The sequence below is a fragment of the Tubulanus polymorphus genome, chromosome 1 (genome assembly GCF_964204645.1).
Source record: "Tubulanus polymorphus chromosome 1, tnTubPoly1.2, whole genome shotgun sequence".
In the NCBI taxonomy this organism is placed as follows: domain Eukaryota; kingdom Metazoa; phylum Nemertea; class Palaeonemertea; order Tubulaniformes; family Tubulanidae; genus Tubulanus; species Tubulanus polymorphus.
Genome location: NC_134025.1, coordinates 19,616,787 through 19,642,463, shown reverse-complemented (window position 1 = coordinate 19,642,463; position 25,677 = coordinate 19,616,787). Strand labels below are relative to the sequence as shown.

The 25,677-nt window shown below is 35.5% G+C and overlaps 2 protein-coding genes across 4 annotated transcripts in view; both read right to left on the bottom strand.

Annotated features, from left to right (window-relative positions):
• The window catches only part of LOC141909297 (uncharacterized), a 31,983-nt gene extending 24,725 nt beyond the window's left edge, over positions 1-7,258 (bottom strand). The window contains exons 1-2 of the mRNA XM_074799733.1: positions 7,250-7,258; positions 6,792-6,832 (exon numbers count right to left, since the gene is read on the bottom strand). The gene's annotated coding sequence lies outside the window, so the exon portion shown is untranslated. The remainder of the gene's footprint in view (positions 1-6,791; positions 6,833-7,249) is intronic.
• Positions 7,259-14,126: 6,868 nt separating this feature from the next.
• The window catches only part of LOC141915379 (calcineurin subunit B type 1), a 34,289-nt gene continuing 22,738 nt past the window's right edge, over positions 14,127-25,677 (bottom strand). For all 3 annotated transcript variants that reach the window (XM_074806878.1, XM_074806877.1, XM_074806880.1), the window contains one exon: positions 14,127-23,942. Coding sequence is in view for 2 of the 3 variants with exons in the window: in XM_074806877.1 (XP_074662978.1) it covers positions 23,895-23,942 (48 nt within the window). In the remaining variant the exon portion in view is untranslated. The remainder of the gene's footprint in view (positions 23,943-25,677) is intronic.

Below are 25,677 nucleotides of genomic sequence, written 5' to 3'. Positions count from 1 at the left end.
TGTGACACAGGAAAGGTCATAAAATATGAATATATCCAAAAACCTTATGAAAAACCATTAGAGAATAATGATACAATATTTTCAATTGTGTCTTCTGCACATTGTGAGTTGTTGAATCAAAACTAAATTAACAGAATTGAAACCACTATTTAAAATTATCAAAAGTGACTTATCATTACTGGTTGAATTTAAATTGATTTAGGCTAAAATATCAAAAGAATTTGGAAGTAGTCAATTTATTAGATTGGCCAACCTCCCTCGGCAGGGATTCAAACCTGATGGCATCACTAGACTCAGCCATAGCACAAATCCTGCCACACTAGCCCGAGAGCACGGGCTTGCCGGAAGCAAAGGCATGGCCCCAATCAGATTGGCTGTTGTATGATTGCTGGAGCAAATTTCACATATAAACTTGGAAAACCCAGGTTAAAATGTGATCAGGTTTTGAATCTTTGCCAATAGATGATGAGTTTTGACACATCATCATTATCATAGCACCTGTTCTAAATCTTAGAATGGACCACTTTTTTGTGTGAACAGAAACTGGTTCTATTCTAAATTGTAATTGTGAATCTCTGCAGTATGAACTTAATTGAAAGAAACAAGTCACTAAATTGTCATGAAGCTGATCGATATAGTTTTCCAATCTGAAATCATTTTTATAGCTGCATTATATAGAACTGTCTTAATCCAGGAAGAAAGCCACTAAATATTTGGATGGATATATGAAAGCTGTGGGTACTGGAGTGTGTAATGGGTAGTGTAGTGTGATCTGTGTGCATTTGTGGCCAGCACGCAGATCACATTGTTCATTGGGGTTCAGTCCAGGACTCGCGAGATTTTCAACAACACGGAAGTAACGTGTAATAAATGATGACTTGAATTGCATGACTACCTACCACCCCTCATTATTGTTGGAAAAGTAAACGTTCCGCACTGACTAAAAATTAGTAATAATAATCAATAACATTTTAGAAATGGCCGGAATTTTAACTTAGGTTCTATCTCATTTTTATTTTACAATTGCGATTGGTATAAATTTTTCTTAAACAGCCGTTAAGGCTTCATGTTTCGTCTGCAATTCACTGCAAATAGTTACGCAACTACATACATTTCAGTGTTTTTGGCAGCTGTACACTCAATCGGCACCGTTCGTGACTAGCTTCACTGCGGAATTATCATTAATTAACATCGCCATATCACATCATCAACTTATATTGTGCCTTAAAACCCTAACAGCCGAAATAATTGAAATGCACACATGATTTCTATCATTGAAAATTGAGAGAGTGGCCGTGTTTGTGTTCTGCTGCTTCGCGTAAATCCCGCGCGGTGGCGCCACCGAGCGGAGTGGGGCCGATACGTCAAGTCAGTTCCAATTTAGAAAAGACCAAGCATTTACACTAGCAAAAAAGTCTATTCGAAATTGGGCCATCCTATTTAAGTCTGGACCAATTTGGACCAACCTAAATGACTAATCCAGTCTAAATTTTGGAACAGACTAATTCCGTGCTTGTAGACAGAAAATGGTTAATTCGTGGTTCTAAATCGTAATTGTGAATCCCAGTGGTATGAAATCAATTGAAATAAACTTCCTCAATCTGTCTTGGCTGGTCACAGGGTATCTATTTTGATTGTTTCGAAAATCTATCATGAATGTATGAATTTAATTCCAGGTAAAATACTCATAGCAACACCTTGTGGACCAGGATGTAGCAAATTCAACAATGCGTTTGTGAATACCAGCTCTGATTTGGTTAGTTCTAAATTTGGCCGGTTCCAGGTGTGGACCCATTTTAGACTAGTTTAACTAGTGGTAATGTGAACACAGCTTATATTGGCCTAAAATCAAAGAATGAGGATAAACCATTTTACAGTTGCTAGCTGCCATTTTGTTAGGGTACTTTTGTCCTGTACTGTTGGGTCATTTTTTTCTTGTTTTTAAAAACTATTTGTGATGCGTGTTTTATCATATTTCATCTGTCCCTGGTTAGATTTTCACAATTTTAGCAACATTGAAACTGTGTGAATCTCCAGTTTTCATTTATGCAAAAATCATTTCTCAAATTTGCAACAATGCGACATGAGAGCATGATAATGAAAATCGGTGGTCAGTTTTTGCCGCGCGCATAAAAATCCAGGGTACTAAACTTTGAAGTTCATTATTTTCAGAAATAATTTTCTAAAAAATCCAAAAATTTCAAGAACTGTGCGCATAAACAACCCCTTTCAAGTGAACTTTAAAATCTTTAAGATAGTTTGCCTAGTTTTCATCCTATTTAGCTGAAGCGCGTGTATTGTCGTTCCGAGTTTCGGTGCTGTTTTCTATACGTGTATTTCGGTATGGGTGTTACTTTTTCATTTTTATTACACCTGTCTCCACGGAGAATGGTTTTAATTGTTGGTATGAGTATCAGGTTTAAATATTAGGCCGCCATTATTACTCTATTCCGTTCTCTTTTAATGGGCTAGTTCGTAATAGCTGTAATGGTAGCCGCCTTTACTGCAGGCAGAGGCTAATGTACATGCACTTAAGAAAACCCCAAATATCTCTCTTTTGTTGTAAATGCAATCCACACACTTCTTGCGTTTTTTGGTGATGATAGATGTCATTTTTTATCACCTGTGTCTGACATTCAGACTTGATACTTGATATTTCACAACCAAAACAAGAAAACGCTTTCTTATATTTTCCCCCCATCTAATCAATCTTGTGTGTACTTTGGAAAGTATTCATAGAAAGTAGCTGAATACCCCCCCCCCATATGTCCAGCTTTTTTTACCACTTCTCCATTCATCTAATTTCAGTAAATTTCTATGTAAATCAATTGTTGATGGACTACTGATTTAAATGGTTATCATACTCAATTTTAAGTGTTATATTTCTTTTCTTCTTCCATCTCAATATAGGCCTATATATTCTCTTCCCGCGTGCAACTTCGAATGCGTGATCTAAATGCAGCTCAGTCTCTGCTGCTGAATGGTCAGAAAAATCTTTCAAACCCCAAAGTCTCTAATGTGTTCGATATCTATATTTCATAAATGACGTAACATTTAAACCTGATACTCGTACCAACAATTAAAACCATTTTCCGTGGAGACAAGTGTAGTAAAAATGAACTAGGGGTCCAGGGACACCATGCCCACTTGGGAAGTGGTTTTAAATGTTCAACAATCTTACAATTTCAATATTCAACGCCCCCTGGTGACCATATACAAAAACCAATGACCTTGAAACTCACCACAATCATAGAACATATTGTCAGCAGTTACAATTTTGTAATTGATTGTGATAACAAAATATGCCTCGTTACCATTTAATATGGAAATACTACGTTATTCTACCATTCAACGCCCCCTGGTGACCATATTCAAAACCCAATGACCTTGAAACTCACCACAATCTCAGAACATATGAACTACAACTTTGCAATTGATCATGGTGACAAAATATGCCTAGGTACCAATATGATAAGGAAATACTATATACAAAAACCAATGACCTTGAAACTCACCACAATCATAGAACATATTGTCAGCAGCTACAATTTTGTAATTGATTGTGATAACAAAATATGCCTCGCTACCATTTAATATGGAAATACTATGTTATCCTACTATTCAACGCCCCCTGGTGACCATATAGAATAACTTATGTCCTTAAAACTCACCACAATGTTAGACGATGTCATAAGCTACAACTTTGCAATTGATTGTGGTAACAAAATATTGTATTATTCAACACCCCCTGGTGGCCACATACAATAACCAATGACCTTGAAACTCACCACAATCATAGAACACAATATACGCTACAACTTTCTAATTCATTGTGGTAACAAAATATGCTTAGGTATCAATAAAATGCCGAAAAACTTTTTCCCACTTACGAATGAGTACTGATAAAAAATACCTGTCTCAGGTATAAAACATCCCTTTCCAAAGAATACCCATCAGCAATTGCAATGAGAAATGGCAAACCAGTAGGAAGCTACAGGACTCAGAATTTGGGCCAAAATTTACATTTTTGGCCACTAAAAAGGTCATAGGACGGCCATCTTGAGTCCGATCGACCCAATTTTTCTTGTGTTGATGGGCCCTTGGGGGATTCAAATATATACGAAAGATCAAGTTAATTGATCAAAGCGTCTTCAAAATTTCCCTCAAAAAGTTCAAAAATGTGTAAAAAGTGCTGATTTTGGCAAATAACGATGGCTGCCAGTCGGCCATCTTGATTCTGACAGTTTTTGGGCTGAAGATATGTCTAGGGTAGATACATGTGTAACCCTAATATCAAGACAAAAAAGTAACACCCATATACTGAAATACACATAGAAAACCGGAATGACAAAACACGCGCTGCAGTTAAAGAGCCATAGGATGAAAACTAGGCAAGCTATCTTAAAATTTTAAAGTTCACTTGAAAGGGGTTGTTTATGCGCACAGTTCTTGAAATGTTCAGATTTTTTAGAAAATTATTTCTGAAAATAATGAACTTCAAAGTTCAGTACACTGGATTTTTATGCGCGCGGCAAAAACTGACCACCTATTTTTATATCGCTCTCATGTCGCATTTTTGCAATTTGAGAAATGATTTTTGAATAAATGAAAACTAGAGATTCACACAGTTTGACAGTTGCTAAAACTGTCAAAATCTATCCAGGGACAGATGAAATATGACAAAACACGCATCACAAATAGTTTTTAAAAACGAGAAAAAAATGACCCAACAATACAGGACAGAAGTACCCTAACAAAAAGGAGGCTAGCAACTGTAAAATGGTCTATTACTTTCTTTCTTAAAATCTGTCTCTTATATGCTGGCCCTGAAGTATCTGTACCAAATGTTTAAATGAAAAATGGCATTCATTATAAATGTTCTTAATGAATAATGTTTGGGGCGCTTAAATCTATCAAAGTACAAATCTCTAGTTAAAATACAGATGTCTGAACTTGACCTCTGGTTTGGTCAATTCTTGGAAATGATTACTCCAAGTTCCGTTCTAAATTGGTCTATTCCAGTTATGAACCAAGTTAGAACGGTCTAACTAGAGGAAGTGTTAATCAGGGGACACACTCTGTGATTTCATTCTGCGATTATAGATTCTGCACCGAAATTCAGTGTGTTCGGTCGATTATCAGTTTTTGTCTGCCACCCGTCACAATTGCACCGATAAAACAATGAAAATTGCACTGATAAAAACATGTTGGATATTTTTGCAGCAAATTCTAATGCAGCGAATGTTTTAGCATGCACGCCCGTGAAATAGGATTTTGACTGTGAACCATATGAAATAGAGCCAATCACTGGCGAGATTTAAGCCCGCTATTCCAGGGCTTATAACAAAACAAATGTGTCGGTTTGAGTAAATCAATTCACAAATCAGTCTAAACATAGGTAATCATGTCACCCAGTTGGGGGAGACTTATTAGGTCATTCTGTGTCCGCCGTCTGCTGTCCCCTGACACCTTGTTATTCCCCGATACAGGCTGCAATTCTTGATGGATTTTTCTTAAACTTTGTGCAAGGATTAGGGCAGATGAGATGGCCACCCCTATTGAAAATTTAGGTTATCGGCCATCAAATATGACCACCAGGGTAGCCATCTTTAATTTCTTGTTAGCGCAATAGAGTCAAGAATTCTACATTGATTTTCATGAAATTAAGTGGAATGGTTTAAAACTGCTTATTTCGGGGAGATATTCTAGATTTTCAGTAAACCTAACAGGTTTTGCTCGAAACACACAATGTTGCTCGAATCTGATCGTATATTTTGCCTACTCAATGCTGCACGACTAAATTCGCTGCAACTTATGTCATGAATATATTCGCAGCGAATTTTGTTTAGTGTGTCCCCCGCTTTAGTGCAAACGTGGCCAATATTGACCTTCAGATCATGTTTGATTAGATATTTGAGTGAGCACACAAAATAAAAATGCAATACTGTAACCACAAAATCTAAATACAGAGTATGGCTCCAATCAGTGATTGAAACCAAATGTTTAAGGCCTCTATTGCAAATATTTGATTACATTTAATAAACTAGGTACTCATTAGATCTATAGCTAACTAGTTGATGATTAATGTTGAATGGAATGCTGGAGAGCTTCAAATATCTGTGTCGGCACTTTCTACCATACAAGTCAAGAAAATATGGGAAATATAATATATCAATATCATGACAATTTTTCCTCACAAGGTTCACATCGAGAAAAATGCAATCCGTCAGTACCGGACTACATGTACATATGACTACAATGTACATTAATTTTCAACCAGTTAATATATAGTTAATAGCAAAATTCATGAAGACTATGTAACTGTCTTTATGAATAATTGTTCATTCAAGTAGTAATACATGAAATACTTGAACGGCACAACAAATCTTATCAAAACAGTTCATGGGCATAGGACAGAATCGTTTTTCAGTTTTTAGATGAACTAGATTTTTGGTTCTTAGATGACTCTTAAACTATTCACTGTCTATAGTGCCCTAGAGTCTGAGAGATTGAATGAATTCCAAAGTTTGGTGCATCTAGAAGTCCATATGTACTAGAGTTGACAATGGGTGCACTGAGTTTGCCTTGATGAGCAGAAAGGAGATTACTAGACGGTTTATAGATATTGAACAATAGGTACAAGTAGGAGCCTGTTGTCAGATCTTTATTATCTATGAAGAGAATTTTATAGTAAATTTTAAGAGCAATTGGTAACCAATGAAACATGTATAAAATAAAAGATTGATATAATCCTTGTCACAGAGTCTGAATAATGAGACATGAATACTTACATTTCTATTGGCAGTATTGCGGAAATTAAACCCTCCTGTACCTAAAAAGAGCAAAAGAGTCACTTGAATTCATTTCCCCCAAATGGACAATTGATGGTGACTGATAATTGGGCCACCAAAATATATTCCTATCAAAATTACAGATAAATTTTGCTATTTGAGTGCAAAACACAAACTACAGTGATTCAGTACTGGTAAGCAAGAGGCCACTGCAGCTAAAATTAGCATTTTTGCATTAAAATCATGAATAGATATTTTGATATCATTTTTCATCAAGGAGAAATAATATGACTGTTACGTATATAAAAACTTTGATGACCCATCAAATAATTGGATGGGTATGATATCAAGGATATAATTTGAGAGGTAATTTGATTTGAAATAATGATTCTCTATGCAGTTTTTCAGTTTTAAATTATTACTATTTAAATACCAAAAACAACTAAAACAATATTTACCTTCTTCGATGTCAACATCACTAAAATTTTTTATATCTTTGGCTTCTGAGAATGCAGCATTATGAAAACCTTCTACTCTATCTAAAAAAAATGTCAAAAACTTATTTAGTAATAGCCTCATGACACCATCTAAGTCGTTTTCCCAAATCTCAAACTATTTTTTCACTTTACACTTCACTACTATCACATTGTCAGAAGTCTTCAATCCAGTAATTCAACTTATCTGACCAAAACGAAAAATCCATCACTACCAGTAGTTTTTATTATTCAAGCAAATATGAGTGACTTCACTGGGGCTGGTTTCATAGACCAGTTTTAACTTAAAACCAAGCAACTGAGTTATATTTCAATCAAAATGTCTATAAAACTGGCCCTGGGAGGAATCGACAATAGGTTTACAGTAATTAAAAGCCAACAGTGCATAATTTCATGAATAATTCATGAAACTAAAAGACCGCTAATACCATGGAATAGATGTATTTGATTGAATGCGATTAGAATTACATGAAATCTCATATAACCACTACAATACACTTTTTTATTTGACATCCAGAAGTCACCTTACTACGCGGTATACTTGCACATATCATTAAAAGATCACAATATTCAATTACATTTACAATAGGATCCTAGTTTCTATGTAAGTAATTACTGTCTAATTTGTAACATTACTATTGAGCATTGTCCTACGCATTTTACACATCTCTGAATGGCTAGTATCCTTACAATTGAAAGCAAATAGCTGGACAGGGTATGCTGGGGTAGAACATGGGCAACTTGTGGGATACAGCTTACAGTTAAGTCAATATGCATTGGGTTGCAATGCAAGACAGCATCGGTCAGCTTGTGGCATACCAGATGCTGTTAGCTCTCGCCTGTTGCCAAAATCCCAGCTGCGCTAGTATCTGTAACTTCATAGTCCGCCCATAAGCTAGCCTTAACTTTAAATACCATTGCTTTCTTTCTTACATGAGATACTTATCATTGTGGTGTATGGAGCAGGTTTTAATTCAACATAGATTTCAAGATAACCTCTGGCAAATAGACAAAAAGAATTTTTCCTGGACATAAAAACAGCGTTTCAAACTCTTAATAAAACAAGCCGCTAAAACTATTTATGTGAACTTAAATCACAACCTGTCAGGCTATTGATAACTCAATCAAGAAAAACAGGCCACACTTATTCAATACTCATTTCATTGGATTTTTCTTACATATAATGCAGTGAAAGGATAGTCATGTAAATCTTTTTAAAAGACACTTGTGAATCAAGGCCGATAAAATTTTCAATAAGCAGAATGGGGTCTGCGATTGCAATGTGGTAAATCCTTGAATGAAGGGATTGCGTGTTTTGTAACCACACATATTGTAGCCAGTCAGCTATCCTGAATCTGGCAGATCAGACCTTAGAGGGTCACATGATTAGCTTCTCCTTAATTTCAAAATAGTGGGCCAGTTTGTCCATTTCAAACAAACATGTATTCTTCTTATTATCAGACAAGCAGATCTTTTCCAAAAATTAATCATATCTGGGAAAAACACATTTTTCTACATTTTCAGCTGGTCATGAAACAGATTTTATTTGTACTCTAAAACATTAAGTAATCTATTCACTTATGAGATGAGATTTTGTATAAAGATGTGATTATACAGCTGAACAGTGAAACATATCGTTTATACCATAGAATAAAATATGGGTAGAAAAATCTATTTCACAAAATATCACATTCAATGTACTAATACATGATTCAAATGACCAAAGCAACACAGAGGTTTCATGTTTAATAAATGAAACCCCAGATGAGATATCCCTGCCAATATAAGCATCATTCTTTTACATGGTTTTGAAACAATGTCTTTCTTACCATGAATTACACCATAATTCATCAATTCAAGGCTAACTTATCTCGTGCTATGATGCGACAATTACCGATGGATCCTGAGGCAACTGGCAGAGGAAAGGTGATCGAAGCCCAGCATATCAAAGAGACTGAGCCCGACTAGCAGGATACGAGCTCCTGCCAGTTGCTTCCCTTGTTCCTGGTTTTTGTCTCCTACGATCACTGGCAACTGAACTGATCGATGGTCAGAAATGACAAATTAAAATGGCCTATCGATACCGAATAAAGGAGAATGTGCGCGTGTCATGTATGTTAAGTTAATATTTGAAAATAAATTGTTGTTAAATCACAATAACTTGAAATACTTAGGAGTATTTCTATAATTTCATAATCATATGTATATACATTTTTGACACTGTTAAAACTGTTACAGTAATGTTTATTTACATTGATTACTAGTATGCGTATCTTATGGGTTCTGTGCGAGTCGATGTGCACTACGTCATCAATATTGGCATTTCAAAATAACCATTTCATTTGTGAATTTTAGCATTTATTTTGTATATCAATTCATTTTGTAGATTGGATATATTTCATGACTCTTAATCCATATTTGATAAATCTTAATACTCATTTTTGAGATGTGCATTAGGTAATCAATATTATCGATATATTCTAACTCAAAATAACTTAAATTGATCTTTAATATTATATAATTTTGTTGTCAACAGTATCTTATTTCTATTCTAATAAATAAACCCTTGATATTTAATCATATTTGCATGAGGACTCAAGTAATAAGTACTCTCTAATTTGAAGCACTATCAGCATTATCCTTTGTGTATATGCATATTTCGTATTGGCTAGAATCCTTGCACTTGCAAGCAACTAAAGAGTTGGTAGGCAATGGGTTGCGTCGTAAGCCAGCTTATGACTGCAGCTATCACTGAAACTGGTGGCATACCATAGGCTGCTATCCCCCCTAATTGCCGATAGCCCTAGTTGTGTCTGTATCCATGCAAGTACATTTTCTGCTGAATCCACCCTCCCTCCCCCAGTCATTCATTTACAGCACACGTTTGCACTGCAAATATACACTGAATAGTATATATATGGTCACTTGTAATAAAAGTGTAGACCTACATTTATTTGTCATAATTATTATTTATAACAAACATGAGGTATTTATGGAAAACCCCTGAAGCAGTGATAATGACATAGGTACAGTATTCTCTCCGAATTAGCTGTATGGACATTTTCCAGGAAATGGAAGTGGTATACTGGTAGGCCTATATGTAAGTACATAGCATGAAGGTCATCTTCGCATGAATGATCAAATTTTGCAGTCATGACATGTTAAAACGGAATTAAGGATCGAGTTAATGAATTTCGCAAAATATTTTCTGTAGTTTACAGGCAGGGATTACAGTTGAGAATACTGCAATCACTGGACTTGAAATATGGAATGCACCTACCAAGTTGGCTAATGATAGTGAACCACCCATGTGGTCAAAATTTATACTTAGTTGTTACATGGTCATTGCATAAGATCTTAGATTTCTCTTAAACATGCTACTTGAACAAGAATTATTGAGCCAGGATTAAAATTGCATAATTAATTTCTGCAATCATGACCTGTCTTGAAAACGAGTTTTCTTTTCTGGCAATCAAAATCGATGAACCACTGAGTGATGAATAATATTGCACCCACAATCGTCCATGAACATTGATAATCTATATGTATAATACAGTGACCTTAATCAATTATATACATCTAAATTGATTTTCAACTTACATAAATGGCAATCAAATGAACAATTTAGAAAATCTGGTAAAGAATACTGACTATTAATTTCCATAATACTACTTTACAGGTCAGCACATGTATGTGCATGTATTCATAAAACTATAATCTATATATATTAAAAGTATAATCCATACTAAAACTGGATAAAAGTTATCATCATTCCTTAGTCAGAATGGCTATTTTGAGTTCTTGAATTAATGCACCATCTCCTCACAAATTATTAACGTGGTGCATATAATTATAGTGTATACCGGTAATGAAAATCTAGACTACGCTAAATATCAAAATAAATTTTCATGGAATTTATGATCATCATAAAAGTGGTAACAAACTAATCATTTATGTATTATGATCAATTAAATCAGCATTGACAATGTATAGATGGTGATGTAAGAACTATGAAACTGTGAATATTCCATCTTTCAACAATTGATACTTTTATTCTAAACAAATGACTCTCAATGTTCAAATAATATTACCTCATGTTCACAATTTTTCAATATTGAAAGGAATGAACTCAATCATAAACTTTAGCCTGTCTCAATCTGTGACTGATTATGTAAACTTTTTTTAGGAATAAACAATTACAATCTTTTTGATAGGGCAAAAAGTTATTCAAAGAATGGCTTGTGCATTCTCGTAAAAACTTGGAACTTTTCCATACACAAATAGTCACGCACATATTCTACGTTATACTGTTCCATGTAGATACCCTATATTTCCAGATTTAACTAAATATTTGTGTAATATTAGTGATTTATACAGCTCTGAAGTAACCCTGGTCTAAGATGACAGATTAGCTCCATAATCATTTCATACAATTTTTATAGAGATTTAGCTTAGTTGCCTCTTTAAAACAAAGATCCAAGTTCCGGTCAGATTTATTTTTTCACATATTATTCATTAAGGAATGGCTTAGATAACTCATTACATAATCAAAATATATATATTCAGGTCTAATTCATTAAAATATCTACACATAGAAATCCTACATTAATTAGGTTAAAAGTAAGACAACTCATCGAACTGAGCAACTAAAGTCTATTTACCATTAACAAAAACCTAAAACATAGGTCTTGTCTCAGGTACACTATGATGAATTACCTTTCATAAGATACTACATAAACTCACCTTTTTGTGTCAAAGGTGGATTTTGGTTTTTGCGTTTACATTTGTATTTCCAAACAAAATATGCAATAAGCAGTGCCAAGCCAACGACTAGTAATGTGCCAATAATGCATCCTGCAACTATGGCAGCAATATTTGGCTGCTGATTAACCCCCTGCGCAGATGATATTCCTATTGTCAGAAATAAACATAAAAAAGTGTGGCGTAACTCCATGGCAGGAAACAATATCTATTGTCATCAGCTATTCATCCTAGGTGCATAATAGTAAATACATGTGGTGTTGACAGCTATAGATTTGCATGAGTACTGATTTACTGTCAAACTTCTGGACTTGCTAACAACCGGTTGTGAACATTCCAGCCCTTAGTAGTGGAATGTGCAGGTATTCATATAAATGAAAGGGCACTGAAGAATGGGTAAAGCGAAGCGAGACCATCTGCCTTTACATACATAAGGAGTGTACAGGAATGAGAATGATTAGTCTAAATGACACTAATTGAGCCTAAGAAAGTCGATTTACCTTTCAAACGTTTTTTAAAGACTTAATTCATGTAAGCCAACTTATGGAAAATGTTGCATTCTTTGAAGTAAATTTCTGTTCCAATGGAATTCATTCTAATAAAATCCACATAAAATGTATTATAACCATTTCCACTACATTCATTCTACACCTCAAAAATAATGCTTCAAAAAATTTCATCATTGTTCCAGCATCAATTCAGTACAGTCAAATATCAACACAAATTAAAGGTCCCTAAGCTCATAACTATTTCAAATTCTCTCGATCACCCTTGAAACAGTGAAACTAAAAGTAATCATGACACAGGTCATAGAATATGAATTCATTCTGCAAGTTGCATTTCATGGAAATTCAATATTCTAAATTTTATATATAGAAATTGAAATGGAATATTTTACTCACTGGTTCTTGAAATTAAATGCAACTCAGTATTTGTAACCCTGAAAAAAACAAAGAAAAATAAAACGTTTAAAACAATTGACCATATCATCTAATACATATAACTCGTGCCATTAATTTTCAAAAATTTGTGGTGGTCTGAATGAGAGCTCAATAAGGTGATTTATCAGTATCCACACATGAGTCAATGAATAAACCAAGAACTGAAATCACAAAATGTACTTTGATTTAATGCAGCCATTAAATGCATGAGTAAATGTCCAAAAATTCAATGAAAACTGAATGGGTGGCTGCATATTTTTCCGTCGTATCAATCCAGTTTGCCGCTTCCCAGATTTTTTTTCCTCGCAATAACTGAACCTGGAAAGAAATTACAATACTGAGGAAAGAATTCCATTGGTTTTATTTTTCTCATTAAGTATACATGTAGTATCACAACCACATGAAGGTATTCAATTGGATTTATTGGGGATAGGTTATGAAAATATAACTATAAATATAACCAGTAGAAAAGGTTATGGACATATATGAATTCAGTGTATGTGCATATAACATCAAAATTTTCCTTATAACATCTTAATCAAACAACATAGATATTGTTTGTTTTATAAGCACTTGGAATCGTGAATAGTTTTGAAGAGCAGAGCACCAGCAAAATAGATGACACAGGGTACCTGTCAAAGGTATGAATTAAAACACTTGACTAGGCCAACAGCTGAAGAGGTTTCAATTTAACATAGGAATTTGTGGCTGTTCAAGACTACCCGTGCAAATAAGGAGCAGTGGGTAAAAAATAAGAAGATTTTTCCTTTACAATGCCCGAGATGTATAGTGGAACCACATCACAGCTAACTTCTAAGTCAATAATGATTGCAAGTTCATTTTAAATAAGTTCCACTTACATTAGCAAGATTTTAGCCGCTTTCTTCCTCAAGTATGTTTGGCCCAGTACGCAGATATCTTACTATGATTTAGTAAGAAACCAATTTTGTTTCATGGGCTCCTTACCTCAGTTCCAATGCCCATATGACAATTGAAATCAAAAAATGTAAAATGATGGAATCCTTTATTATGATCCTTCCATTAAAAGGGAGAAATGCATCCGTCCTTTTGAAGAGAACAAATTAAAAACTAATCAGGAGTAGAATTATTTTCAAAAATTTATTTAATAAAGAAAAATTAGCTTTCGAGTAATGTTTCGATAAGATTGAATACAAGCATGAAAAGTCCATTTGGTGGAGATCAGGGAATTTGTATCCCATTGTCCACTGAGTGATCCTCTGACGCGCTAAGCTACAACTACAGTAGTCATTAACAGTTAAATTCACCAAACTAAGGACTGTTTTAGCCTAGGTAAAAGGAAAATACAAGACAAGGCGTTGGTTTTCAATTGATATTGATTATTTTCCAAGAAATCGAGTATATGCACAAACTGAAAACCAACCAGTATAATCAGGAAATTTCGGCAATTATCCATAACGACCCAACTATCTTGGTATCATTATCATAGGTATAACTATCCTTAGAAGCAGGAATAATGTCTGTATATTAAATTACAATGTATGGGACAACAAAAATATCAGCAAAATGAAATTTTCACATGGAACAAAAATGGTCTCCCTTAAAAATGAAACAACATCCAATGTGCAAAAATGCTCTTGTTCATGGTTTGTATTAACCCGTACAATTACACATTATATAACTATAAAACCACTGTCAACAAGAGGTCATAGTTCTCTTGAATACAAACATATAAACAAACGAACAGAAATGTATATCATTCATTTGGGGAACTATTAAGTCATCACATTCGCATACTCAGATAATGTACATGTATCAGGTATATCAAACACAACTATTACTATATATATTATTTGAGAACTAGAATTCAACACATTTGATGCCATTATCGCATCATTGTGACATGAGCGGTTAGTCGTTGTTGAGCCATTCTAGCATTTATGCAAAACCAGATATTACTGATATAGTCTATCCCAGTGGTTATGATCGCGGTGCATCAAACAGTTCATATCATCGCAGATCTGGAACCCTGTGGTTTCTATGTGCTCAACCCTACAAGTAACTGAGGTCAGGCAACTACTACATTCAAGAGTGAATAATACTAAAGTTTTCCCATCCTGGTCATTCACTTCTCTTTATTCCTCTAGATTTGGTTTTTTCTTGTATATTCTCAAAGAGAATTACTTAAAATGTATTTAAGCATGGAATTTCGTGGATTAATTTCTTATTTTGTGCGCTTTACAAAGCTAGACATGCGCAAATATGTTAACAAATGACTATTTGTGGATTTGATTATTATCTCATGATTCGTACGTACTGTGTTGCTATTTTGCTTAAACACTGTCCAAATATAATGTTTCAACTTGAAAATTAGTTCTGACACTTTCTAATGTAAACATTGACTTTGGTATCCTCGGAAAATATTCACTCTTGAATGCAACAAGACTTCAAAACTAATTTTTCCTTGCTAATTTCTTCATTTTCTTAGTGTAAGCTTCGAAAAGTTTTGCTCTTTATTCACTCTTGCCTGTTACTATAGTAACAAGCAGCTGGGGTCCAGGGAGTCAGGGATGCTCATGGTGAGTTTGACCACTTACAGCTGTCAGTATCAATTAAATTTTTGTTGATACTGGCTCTTTGAGAGTGGAAATGCCGCGATCATAACCACTGGGATAGACTATAGATGGCAGCAGGTTCTTGATTTAATTGACTTGTAGTGGTTGAAATGACGCTCAAATGCAAACAGCTTAGAAATTGAACAGAATACCAAGGGATCATTCGTGGATGAATACCTCTATGCAACGATTCAGTACAGTATGCATAAGTCAGATCACCTGGGACTACAGCCAACTATCTGTATCAGAAGGTCTAAGAGGATGATCGTTATCCGGTTATTTTGTTCTCTACTCTAAGCATTTCATATGAATTTGAATTGTCTCTTCAGTCTGTGCACAACTATGCACATTGTACACTATGTACATGGCCTACTGACCTTTTAATTGCTTGGCAATAACTTGAAAATTAATCAAATCAGTTTTAAGTCACTTGTCTGTTTTATGTTTTACTGACACTAATGATTAATGAAGTTGTGCCACCCAAGTGTTAGGCACGTACTTAGTTCAGATGGATCTTGAAAGTTTTGATCTCAGATACGAAAATGTACTACAATTGCTAAATTGGACCGAGACATTTTATCCGAGTTTCACTTATGAAAACCGACTAAATCGTACATTTTTTACTATTTCATTCCCAAATGGACCGGGACTTGACATGCGTATATCCAGGTTAAGCTTATCTGACTTATGCATACCTTACTTTATCATTAGACTTAGAAATAGACCTATGTGGAAAATGTGGCCTGCAAATTTAGTTTGGCAGCAACCTTTGTTGCCCGTAAAGTTGACATCGAATCAGTTAACGCAATAGGCTAACACTAGAGATTTTAACACTAGAGGTCTTAAAGAAATTTGTTATAAATCATCAATGATAATAACGCTGGGATCAAATCTACTGATTGGCATTTGCTTTCAAATAAATTAAATCTAAACAACTTTTGACATCATTGGGAGATTTCTTTGAAGCTTGTCAGTTCGACAAAATTAAAAGATAATTCAATTGCCATTCTCTCTTCAGGTTTTAGGAGGTTAATAATTAACCTCTTAACTGTAATTATTACAGTGTAATTTAGTTTGTGATAAATTCTTGCTATCAGTCAGGCAATTTAACTAATTTCCATTACATATAATCTCATTATCATCTAATGCTGATAGTTGTAACACTTGAATTTTTTTTCTAACTAGGGGTCCAGGGACACCACTTGGGAAGTGGTTTGAAATGCTCAACAACCTGAAAATTTCAATATTCAACGCCCCCTGGTGACCAATGACCTAGAAACTCACTATCATAGCACATGTCGTGAGCTACAATTACCAAGGTAAAATATACTAAATTATTCTGCTATTCAATGCCCCTGGTGACAATATACAAAAGCCGCTGACATACACCATGTCATAACTACAACTTTGCAATCGACTGCTGTTACAGAATATCCAAAGTACCAATATAAATAGACAAATTGTATATGATTTATTACCCAACTCCCCTGGTGACAAGAACAATAAACTGGCTGATCCAAATTCTATGAAAGTGCTAACAATCATCAAATATCAAGACTATAAGTTAAAACCTGTAGATATTTTCCTAAACTAGGGGTCCAGGGACACCATGCCCACTTGGGAAGTGGTTTCAAATGCTCAACAATCTAACAATTTCAATATTCAACGCCCCCTGGTGACCATTTACAAAAACCAACGACCTTGAAACTCACCACAATCATAGAACATGTCAGCAGCTACGATTTTGTAATTGATTGTGATAACAAAATATGCCTCGTTACCAATTTAATATGGAAATACTAAGTCATTCTACTATTCAACGCCCCCTGGTGACCGTATTCAAAACCCAATGACCTCGAAACTCACCACAATCATAATACATATCATGAACTACAACTTTGCAATTGATCATGGTAACTAAATATTCTTAGGTACCAATATAATAAGGAAATACTAAGTTATTTTACTATTCAAAGCCCCCTGGTGACCATATAGAAAAACTAATGTCCTTAAAACTGGCAACAATCATAGATGATGTCATGAGCTACAACTTTCCAATTGATTGTGGTTACAAAATATGCATTGGTACGAATATAATAAAGAAATGCTAAGATATTGTATTATTCAACGCCCCCTGGTGGCCATATACGAAATCCAATTACCTTGAAACTCACCACAATCATAGAACACGTTATAAGCTTCAACTTTCTAATTGATTGTGGTAGCAAATTACGCTTAGGTATCAATATAATGTGGAAAAACTTTTTCCCAATTACGAATGAGTACTGGTGACACTAAGATGGCCGCCAATTGCGTCATAATTGGCTGATGAAAAATACCTCACGGTATAAAACATCCCTTTCCAAAGAATACCCATCACAAATTGCAATGAGAAATGGCAAACCAGTAGGAAGCTACAGGACTCAGAATTTGGGCCAAAATTAACATTTTTGGGCACTAAAAAGGTCATAGGACGGCCATCTTGAGTCTGACCGACACAATTTTTGTTAAGTTGATGGGCCCTGGGGGGATTCACATATGTCCGAAAGATCAATGTAATTGATCAAAGCGTCTTCAAAATTTCCCTCAAAAAGTTCAAAAATGTGTAAAAAGTGTGATTTTGGCGAACAACAATGGCTGCTTGTCGGCCATCTTGATTCTGAGAGGGCCAGTTTTTGGGCTGAAGATGTGTCTAGGGTAGATACATGTGAAACCCAAATATCAAGACATTACCTTGAAGCATCTTCAAAACTTCCCAAAATAATTGGATTCCGTCTACGGACGGACGGACGGACGGACGAACGGAAAGTGAACGCAATAGCCCGCTGGGACTAAAGTCCCAAGTGGGCTAAAAAAACTTATTCCATCTATGAACGTGGACAAATAACACCAACATGGCTGTTTATTGCATGGCAATTGACTGATAAAATATGCATCTGACAGGTTAATAATACCTTCGCACAGTTTACCAATCATTCATTTCAATGAAAAAATAGCAACCCATTAGAAAGCTACAGGCCGCCTAATTCAGGTAAAAAATCAACCTGGATGGCCATCACCCTGACCGATCACCCTTATTTTTTGTGCTGATGGGCCCTGTGGATACCAATATATATAAAAGATCAAGATAATTGATTGAAGCATTTTGGGTAAAAACTTATTTTGGTGAACAACAATGGCCACCAGTCAGCCATCCTGATTTTTGGGCTGCAGATATGTCCAGGGTAGATACATGTATAAACCAAATATCAAGACAATGCATTGAAGTATTTTCAGTACTTCCCAAAATAACTGAATGGACGAACAAAAAGTGACCACAATAGCTAGCTGGGATTTAAGTCCCAAGTGGGCTAAAACGACCAAGAGTTTGTGGAATAAAGAAACGTGTAGGCTTTAACTGTATGAATCATAGCATCATTCATCCTAGTTATGCGTAAAATTAATATGTATTAACCCTTTCGCTACGTACACGCTTGCACCGCCCCGTACGTAAGGTATTTTCCGAAAAATTCGATTTTTTTCAAATTGTTTTTAACCCCGATTTTTCGCGTTTTTATCGAAGATTATGATGTTATTTAGTGAAAATCAGTAAAAAATCATACCAACAGCCTTTTCTGTAGGGGGGGGGGCGTGTTGGGGGGGGGGTCAGGATGGGTTAGAAATTTTTTTTTTTCAGTTCGTCCCAAGAGTCGTCTCCGCCCAGTCCGAAATCACCCCCGTCATCTAAATCGTCATCTTCACTGTCGTCGTCGGCGTAAATCTTGCCTTAAACTTGATTAGCACTGAAAACTTTCTTTCGAGCAGCCATCTCAATCCCGCGCAAATTACCATGTGCTCAACAGGCTGACAGCACCAACTACTGACGCATTTTCGCCATCTGTTGTTTAGAAAGCTAACTATCTTGTCTTACATGCGTTTCCATACTGTTTGCTGTGTACGCGTTCGAGTTATAAATCAATAGGTGCATGACGTTTCTACAACGTCATACGCACAGCACGTGTCACTCCATATGACGTTTCCAAAACGTCACACGTAGCGAAAGGGTTAATACATGTATATTCTATATCTAAATATAACAACAACATAATGTCAATAATAGAAAAAAATGAAAAAACAAACAAGGCACAATATGAAGCCATAATTCACTCAATGAGCACAAGAAATATGAGTGTACTTCTAATATGTTAAGTAAAATTCGTTCTTAACTGTTCTGTTTGCCCCATCATTTAAGACTCAATGACCGAAGTTTGCTTAATTGAATCAAAATGAACTAGTTGGTGGTGATAATATCTTTGACTTGGACTAAGATGCACACTGAAACGCCTTTATACTCACATGCCAACTTCATCATTAGATATTACTTTTAACAAAAAAAAAAGGGGAAAAAATGGAACAAAACTATTATTCAGTGAACAACAATAAGTTAAATCTTGAAATTACAACAATCTATTATTTACACATATTCATCTACCATGCAATCTTACTCAAGGTGGAACTACGACCACTTGTCAAATTTATTCTACATGTACATGTTTATATGAGCGTATATTTCTGATTAGTCATTGTTTCAAAGAGAGAAAATGTTACATCGTTATCTTAAAAGATAAACAGTATGATAGCTGAAATAGACTATTGATGCGTACTGATTATTACATGCAGAATTTCAAAATCATAACACTTTAGACTGCTACAGTATTATTTCTATTATAACGAACTGACTTGTATCTTGTACATACTGATCTTAAGTTACTTTGTAAAATATTTATAGTCCTATACCGAATTGAAAGATGCTGTTTTCAACTTGTAGTTACCGGTCACAATCTACCTTCTAGGAATTCTAATAATGCGCAGTTCCACACTCATGTGAACAGTCTTTAATTTCCTTATTATTATAGGACAAAAAGCCTGTGCCCAGTTTGACAGCTTTTAGTTAGATTCAATACGGAGTTAAAATTGGTTCCTTTTGAATAAGTTAATGCTAGGGTCAAATCCTAACTATGGAATTGGTTAAGTGTCTTGACTGTTGAACTACTAATAATCTAGTCTTGACAATGAAATGACCACTGAGTTTCGCAGATCAAGTGTTGATAAATAGACTGATGAACCAGTAACCAATAAGATATAGATGGCATTATACAATAGCACTGCAGTTTCAGTTAGTTCAATGACACTAATCTTCAGCCTTGTTTGAGATTCTTACAATAACTCACACGCGTTGATTTCAGAAATAATTACTAGACCTAATACTTTTATCCTTAAGTGGTTTTTGTCAAATAGGTACGAAAAGAAACCTTTTGATGGAGGCATACTTCTGCAATAAAACATGACAAATCGCATTTAATTTCCGACTAGATAGGCTCCAACAATACATACAAAATTTCAATCATCGAAATGTCAACTCCAACAATTACTAACTTACTGAACAGTAACAAGTTTTTTCAAAATCTTTGAATGTAAGAAATTCATTGCGTCATCAAATTTATGCTTTCATCATATCAACCCAGTCAAAATCTAGAGTATAGCTACTGTAAAATCTGCCATACTCAGTACCGATCATGTTCTAAGGCCGTGCAAAGAAATACCCTTCTTCTTTGTCCAAGCCAAACCCTTGTACGTCACCATCAATATAACCAAATGAAAAAAAAAACTAGGAGAGAAGTTCTTAATGGCTTGCTGATGTTGGTGATTTAAGACAAGTTAGTCAGTCGTTCAGATCTTGGTTTTCTGCATTAGTCATTTAACCTCACAACGGGACGGCCTTTGAAGTGTTACCTGCACACTGTAAGCTGCAGCCCGCAAGGTCACTAGAACCTATTAGCAAGCTACAGAGTTTCTGAATTCAGGCTGAAATGACCTTTCTAGGCGGAAAAAATCTAACAGAACAACCACCTTGTTTCTGATCGACCCAATTTTCCTTGAGGCCCGAACACACTATGCGATTTTATTCGCACAGCCTCTGCAATTTCAGATTTCGCAGCAAAATTCTCATAGTGTGTTCGGTCGGCTGCAGGCGATTTTCGCGTGCGATCCGTCGCATGCGAAAATCTTTATCGCAGCGAATATTTTCGCGCAGTGTGACCGTGAGATACGAATTTCGCCGCGAACCACTTGAAATCGAACCAATCAATGACCAGCAAAAACAACAATTTTAAGTTTCCCGGACGCTGCAATCTGTTTGATCACATGACCACGAACTCCGCATGAGGTCGCTAACAGCTTATCCCATAGGTGTGTCTGCTCCGCTCTGTGCAATAAATTCGCTGCGAAATTCGCTGCCAATTTATGAAAATCGCATAGTGTGTTCGGGGCTTTAAGTTCACTTGAAAACTTCAAAAATACATCAAAAGTGCCGAATTCGGTGAATTACAATGGCTGCCATTCAGCCATCTTGATCTTGTCCGTTTTTGGGCTGCAGCTGTGTCTAGGGTAGATACAGGTAAAGACCAAATATCAAGACAATCCATTGAAGCGTCTTAAAAACATTCCAAAATAACTGGATCTTATCTATGAACGAATGGATGCCCGACGACCAAAAAGTGAATGCAATAGCCCGCTGAGACTTCAGTCCCATGTGAGTTGAAAATGGTCTACCCCATTACTTTAAAAATGACCAGGGATGTTTTTAAAATAGAATCTCTTCTATAAAAAAGTTGATAAAAATTCTACTTGCTATAGTAACTTCTAAATATGAATGGTCGGGAAACAGGGTATTTCTTTGCACCGTTAACATTTGTCCTGGTTTCAATAATTTGTTCCTTTTAGAACAAAAAAATTCCAAACGGCTCTCTTTACACAATATCTCATCAACTTTTCAAACCCTATAATTTCACCAGTAGGTAGAGTTCACTGAACATGTTCTACCTTAATGTACATAGGTATGATGTTTTTATACACAATATGAACCTTTGTAAAAAAAAAATTACAACAATTGTCAATGTCTTCAATAACAGTATACCCAGTAGTCAATAATAACCAATATCATACTTATTGCACCTGACCAGCCAACTCTTGACAAACCACGTTAAAAACAATAATTAACAAAATTATCAACGACAGGTTAATGGACTTTGAGGCTTCGTTGAGAAAATTAGAAGTTCCGACCGTTTGGGAAAATGAACTAGAGCCCCATAATATTACCATACTATCAATATGATTATCAAATTTAACAACCATTTCAGTAATTCATTCGATTATTGTGAAGCTACAATAATTGTGGCTACACACTTCTCACTTTTGATTTTGAATTGCTGTTGGTAATTTGCACCCATGTTCTCAAACCTGTCCACTTTGCGAGTCTACAGAGTGCAACAACAAGATTAAGAATTACCCATTTGTGTAGTTACAGTTGTAATCCGGATCTCTTCAAATCCAGATAAATTTACTCGGTCCCAGGTGATTGGAATTGTGCGTGGTTGACTGTACTATTTACTAACATTATCCAGTTATTCAAACTAAGCTGAATTTTTTTTGTGAAACTTGACCCAGTACATCTATTTCTATCATTCAACCGGCTAAGAACAGGGCCATAGAAGGACTAACATATCACTTTTGTTTTCAAGTAAATATTCAAATGAAACTTCAAACTAAAGTGGGATTGTATGTAGCTAGCACCATAGCCTATGGAAGGTTTCAATTGAACTTTTTCTGGATTAGAAATAATTCTCAAATACAGTTGATGGAAATGGAATACACACTGGTCATTGACTATACACAGAAATGGTCATTGGTTGAAATGAACACACTAGAAGTATTCCAGAATCAGTTGAGAACAATCAAAACCTGCCTATATTCAAAAAAGCTAACTGCAAATCAATTAATGAATAACTAGGTTTATAAATCAGTTTGAAGAGTTGACTGGTATGGCTTTGATTTCCACAGCAAGTTGTGCACGTTTTCAATAGACTATTCACATGTTAAGCGTAGAAAGGGGTCTTTTTCCATGGATCCTTGTTTCCAATACATAGTAAGCAGTTCATTCTTTCAGATAAGTTTGTAATACAAGATGACCATACATGTAGTGATTCATTTTGCTGCCATTTCTCCACTGAAAACGAGGAGGCACTGGATGCGTGAGGCGCAACCGGATACGATTTAACATCGGTACATTCAGGTGGGAACACGTTTCCAATACATGCATAATATCCATCAGGTATGCAGCCTTTTTACACATGCATGCATTCCCCTTGTAGTAGATATCATCCAATGACGGCAATTAATCCCTGAGGGCAGGCTACGCATGTCCATATGAACAGTTTTTAAAACGAAAACAGGGTAAAATCTTTTAAGTAAGATGATGCAAAATTTGATATGTGGCTATACATCGACTACCATTTTCTTGTGAACATCCATTGTTCCGACAACCTGCAAAACATAAAACACAACCAAATGTTACAATAAATTTACATTTAAATTCGGACATTTGATTTCCAAATATTCATTACCAGGGGCAAGTTAAAACTGCATTTGTATGATAACCAACTTTTGAGCAACAAGCCCCAGTAAATTCAAAAGATACAACATTTGGTAGCAAATGCTCAACAATCTAACAGTTTCAATATCCAACACCCCTGGACCCATATACAAAAACCAATGACCTTGAAACCCACCACAATCATAGAACATTTCAACAGCTACGATTTTGTTATTGATAGTGATAACAAAATATGCCACGTTACCAATCTAATATGGAAATACTGAGTTGCTTTACTATTCAACGCCCCCTGGTGACCATATGCAAAACCCAATGACTTTGAAACTCACCATAATCATAGAACATATCATGAATTACAACTTGGCAATTGATCATGGCAACAAAATATGCCTAGGTACCAATCTAATAAGGAAATACTAAGTTATTCTACAATTCAACGCCCCCTGGTGACCATATAAGACTAATGTCCTTAAAACTCACCACGTTCATAGATGATGTCATGAGCTACAACTTTGCAATTGATTATGGTTACAAAATATGCATAGGTACGAATATAATATAGAAATACTAAGTTATTGTATTATTCAACGCCCCCTGGTGGCCATATACAAAAACCAATGACCTGAAAACTCACCAAAATCATAGAACACGTTATGGGCTACAACTTTCCAATTGATTGTAGTAACGCAATATGCTTAGGTATCAATAAAATGTTGAAAAACTTTTTCCCACCTACCAATGAGTACTGATGACAACAAGATGGCCGCCAATTGCGTCATAATTGGCTGATCAAGAATACCTGTTTCAGGTATAAAACATCCCTTTCCAAAGAATACCCATCACAAATTGCAACGAGAAATGGCAAACCAGTATGAAGCTACAGGACCCAGAATTTCGGCCAAAATTGACATTTTTGGGCACTAAAAAGGTCATAGGACGGCCATCTTGGACGGCCATCTTGAGCCCGATCGACTCAATTTTTCTTAAGCTGATGGGTCCTTTGGGGGTTCAAATATATACGAACCATCAAGGTAATTGATCAAAGTGTCTTCAAAATTTCCCTCAAAAACTTCAAAAATGTGTAAAAAGTGCTGATTTTGGCGAACAACAATGGCTGCCAGTCGGCCATCTTGATTCTGACAGGGCCAGTTTTTGGGCTGAAGATGTGTCCAGGGTAGATACATGTGCAACCCAAATATCAAGACATTACATTGAAGCGTCTTCAAAACTTCCCAAAATAACTGGATTCCGTCTATGGAAGGACGGACGAACGGACGGACCACGGACGAAAAGTGAACGCAATAGCCCGCTGGGATGAAAGTCCCAAGTGGGCTAAAAATTAAAAATGGTCAAATGACATTCAAACCAGCTGCCAAACAGCGGATCCAACAGCACTGATGGATGGTATTTTAGGGCACCAGCTTATATGACACTCAGATGAGTTTTAAGCTATTGCATACCTGTTGACTGGTGGACAAGAAAATGTCTACAATGGCAGCGATATTAAAAAGAGCAAACGAGAAAAATATTCTTAAAATTGACTAAGTTTGGCCAGCGTCAACTTTCAAAGAATTTCTTAGACGGCTGGGAGTCTAAGATTTAACAAAATAATGTTCATTAATTCAATGGATCCAGGGAGAAAATGACATATAACAACTTAAAACT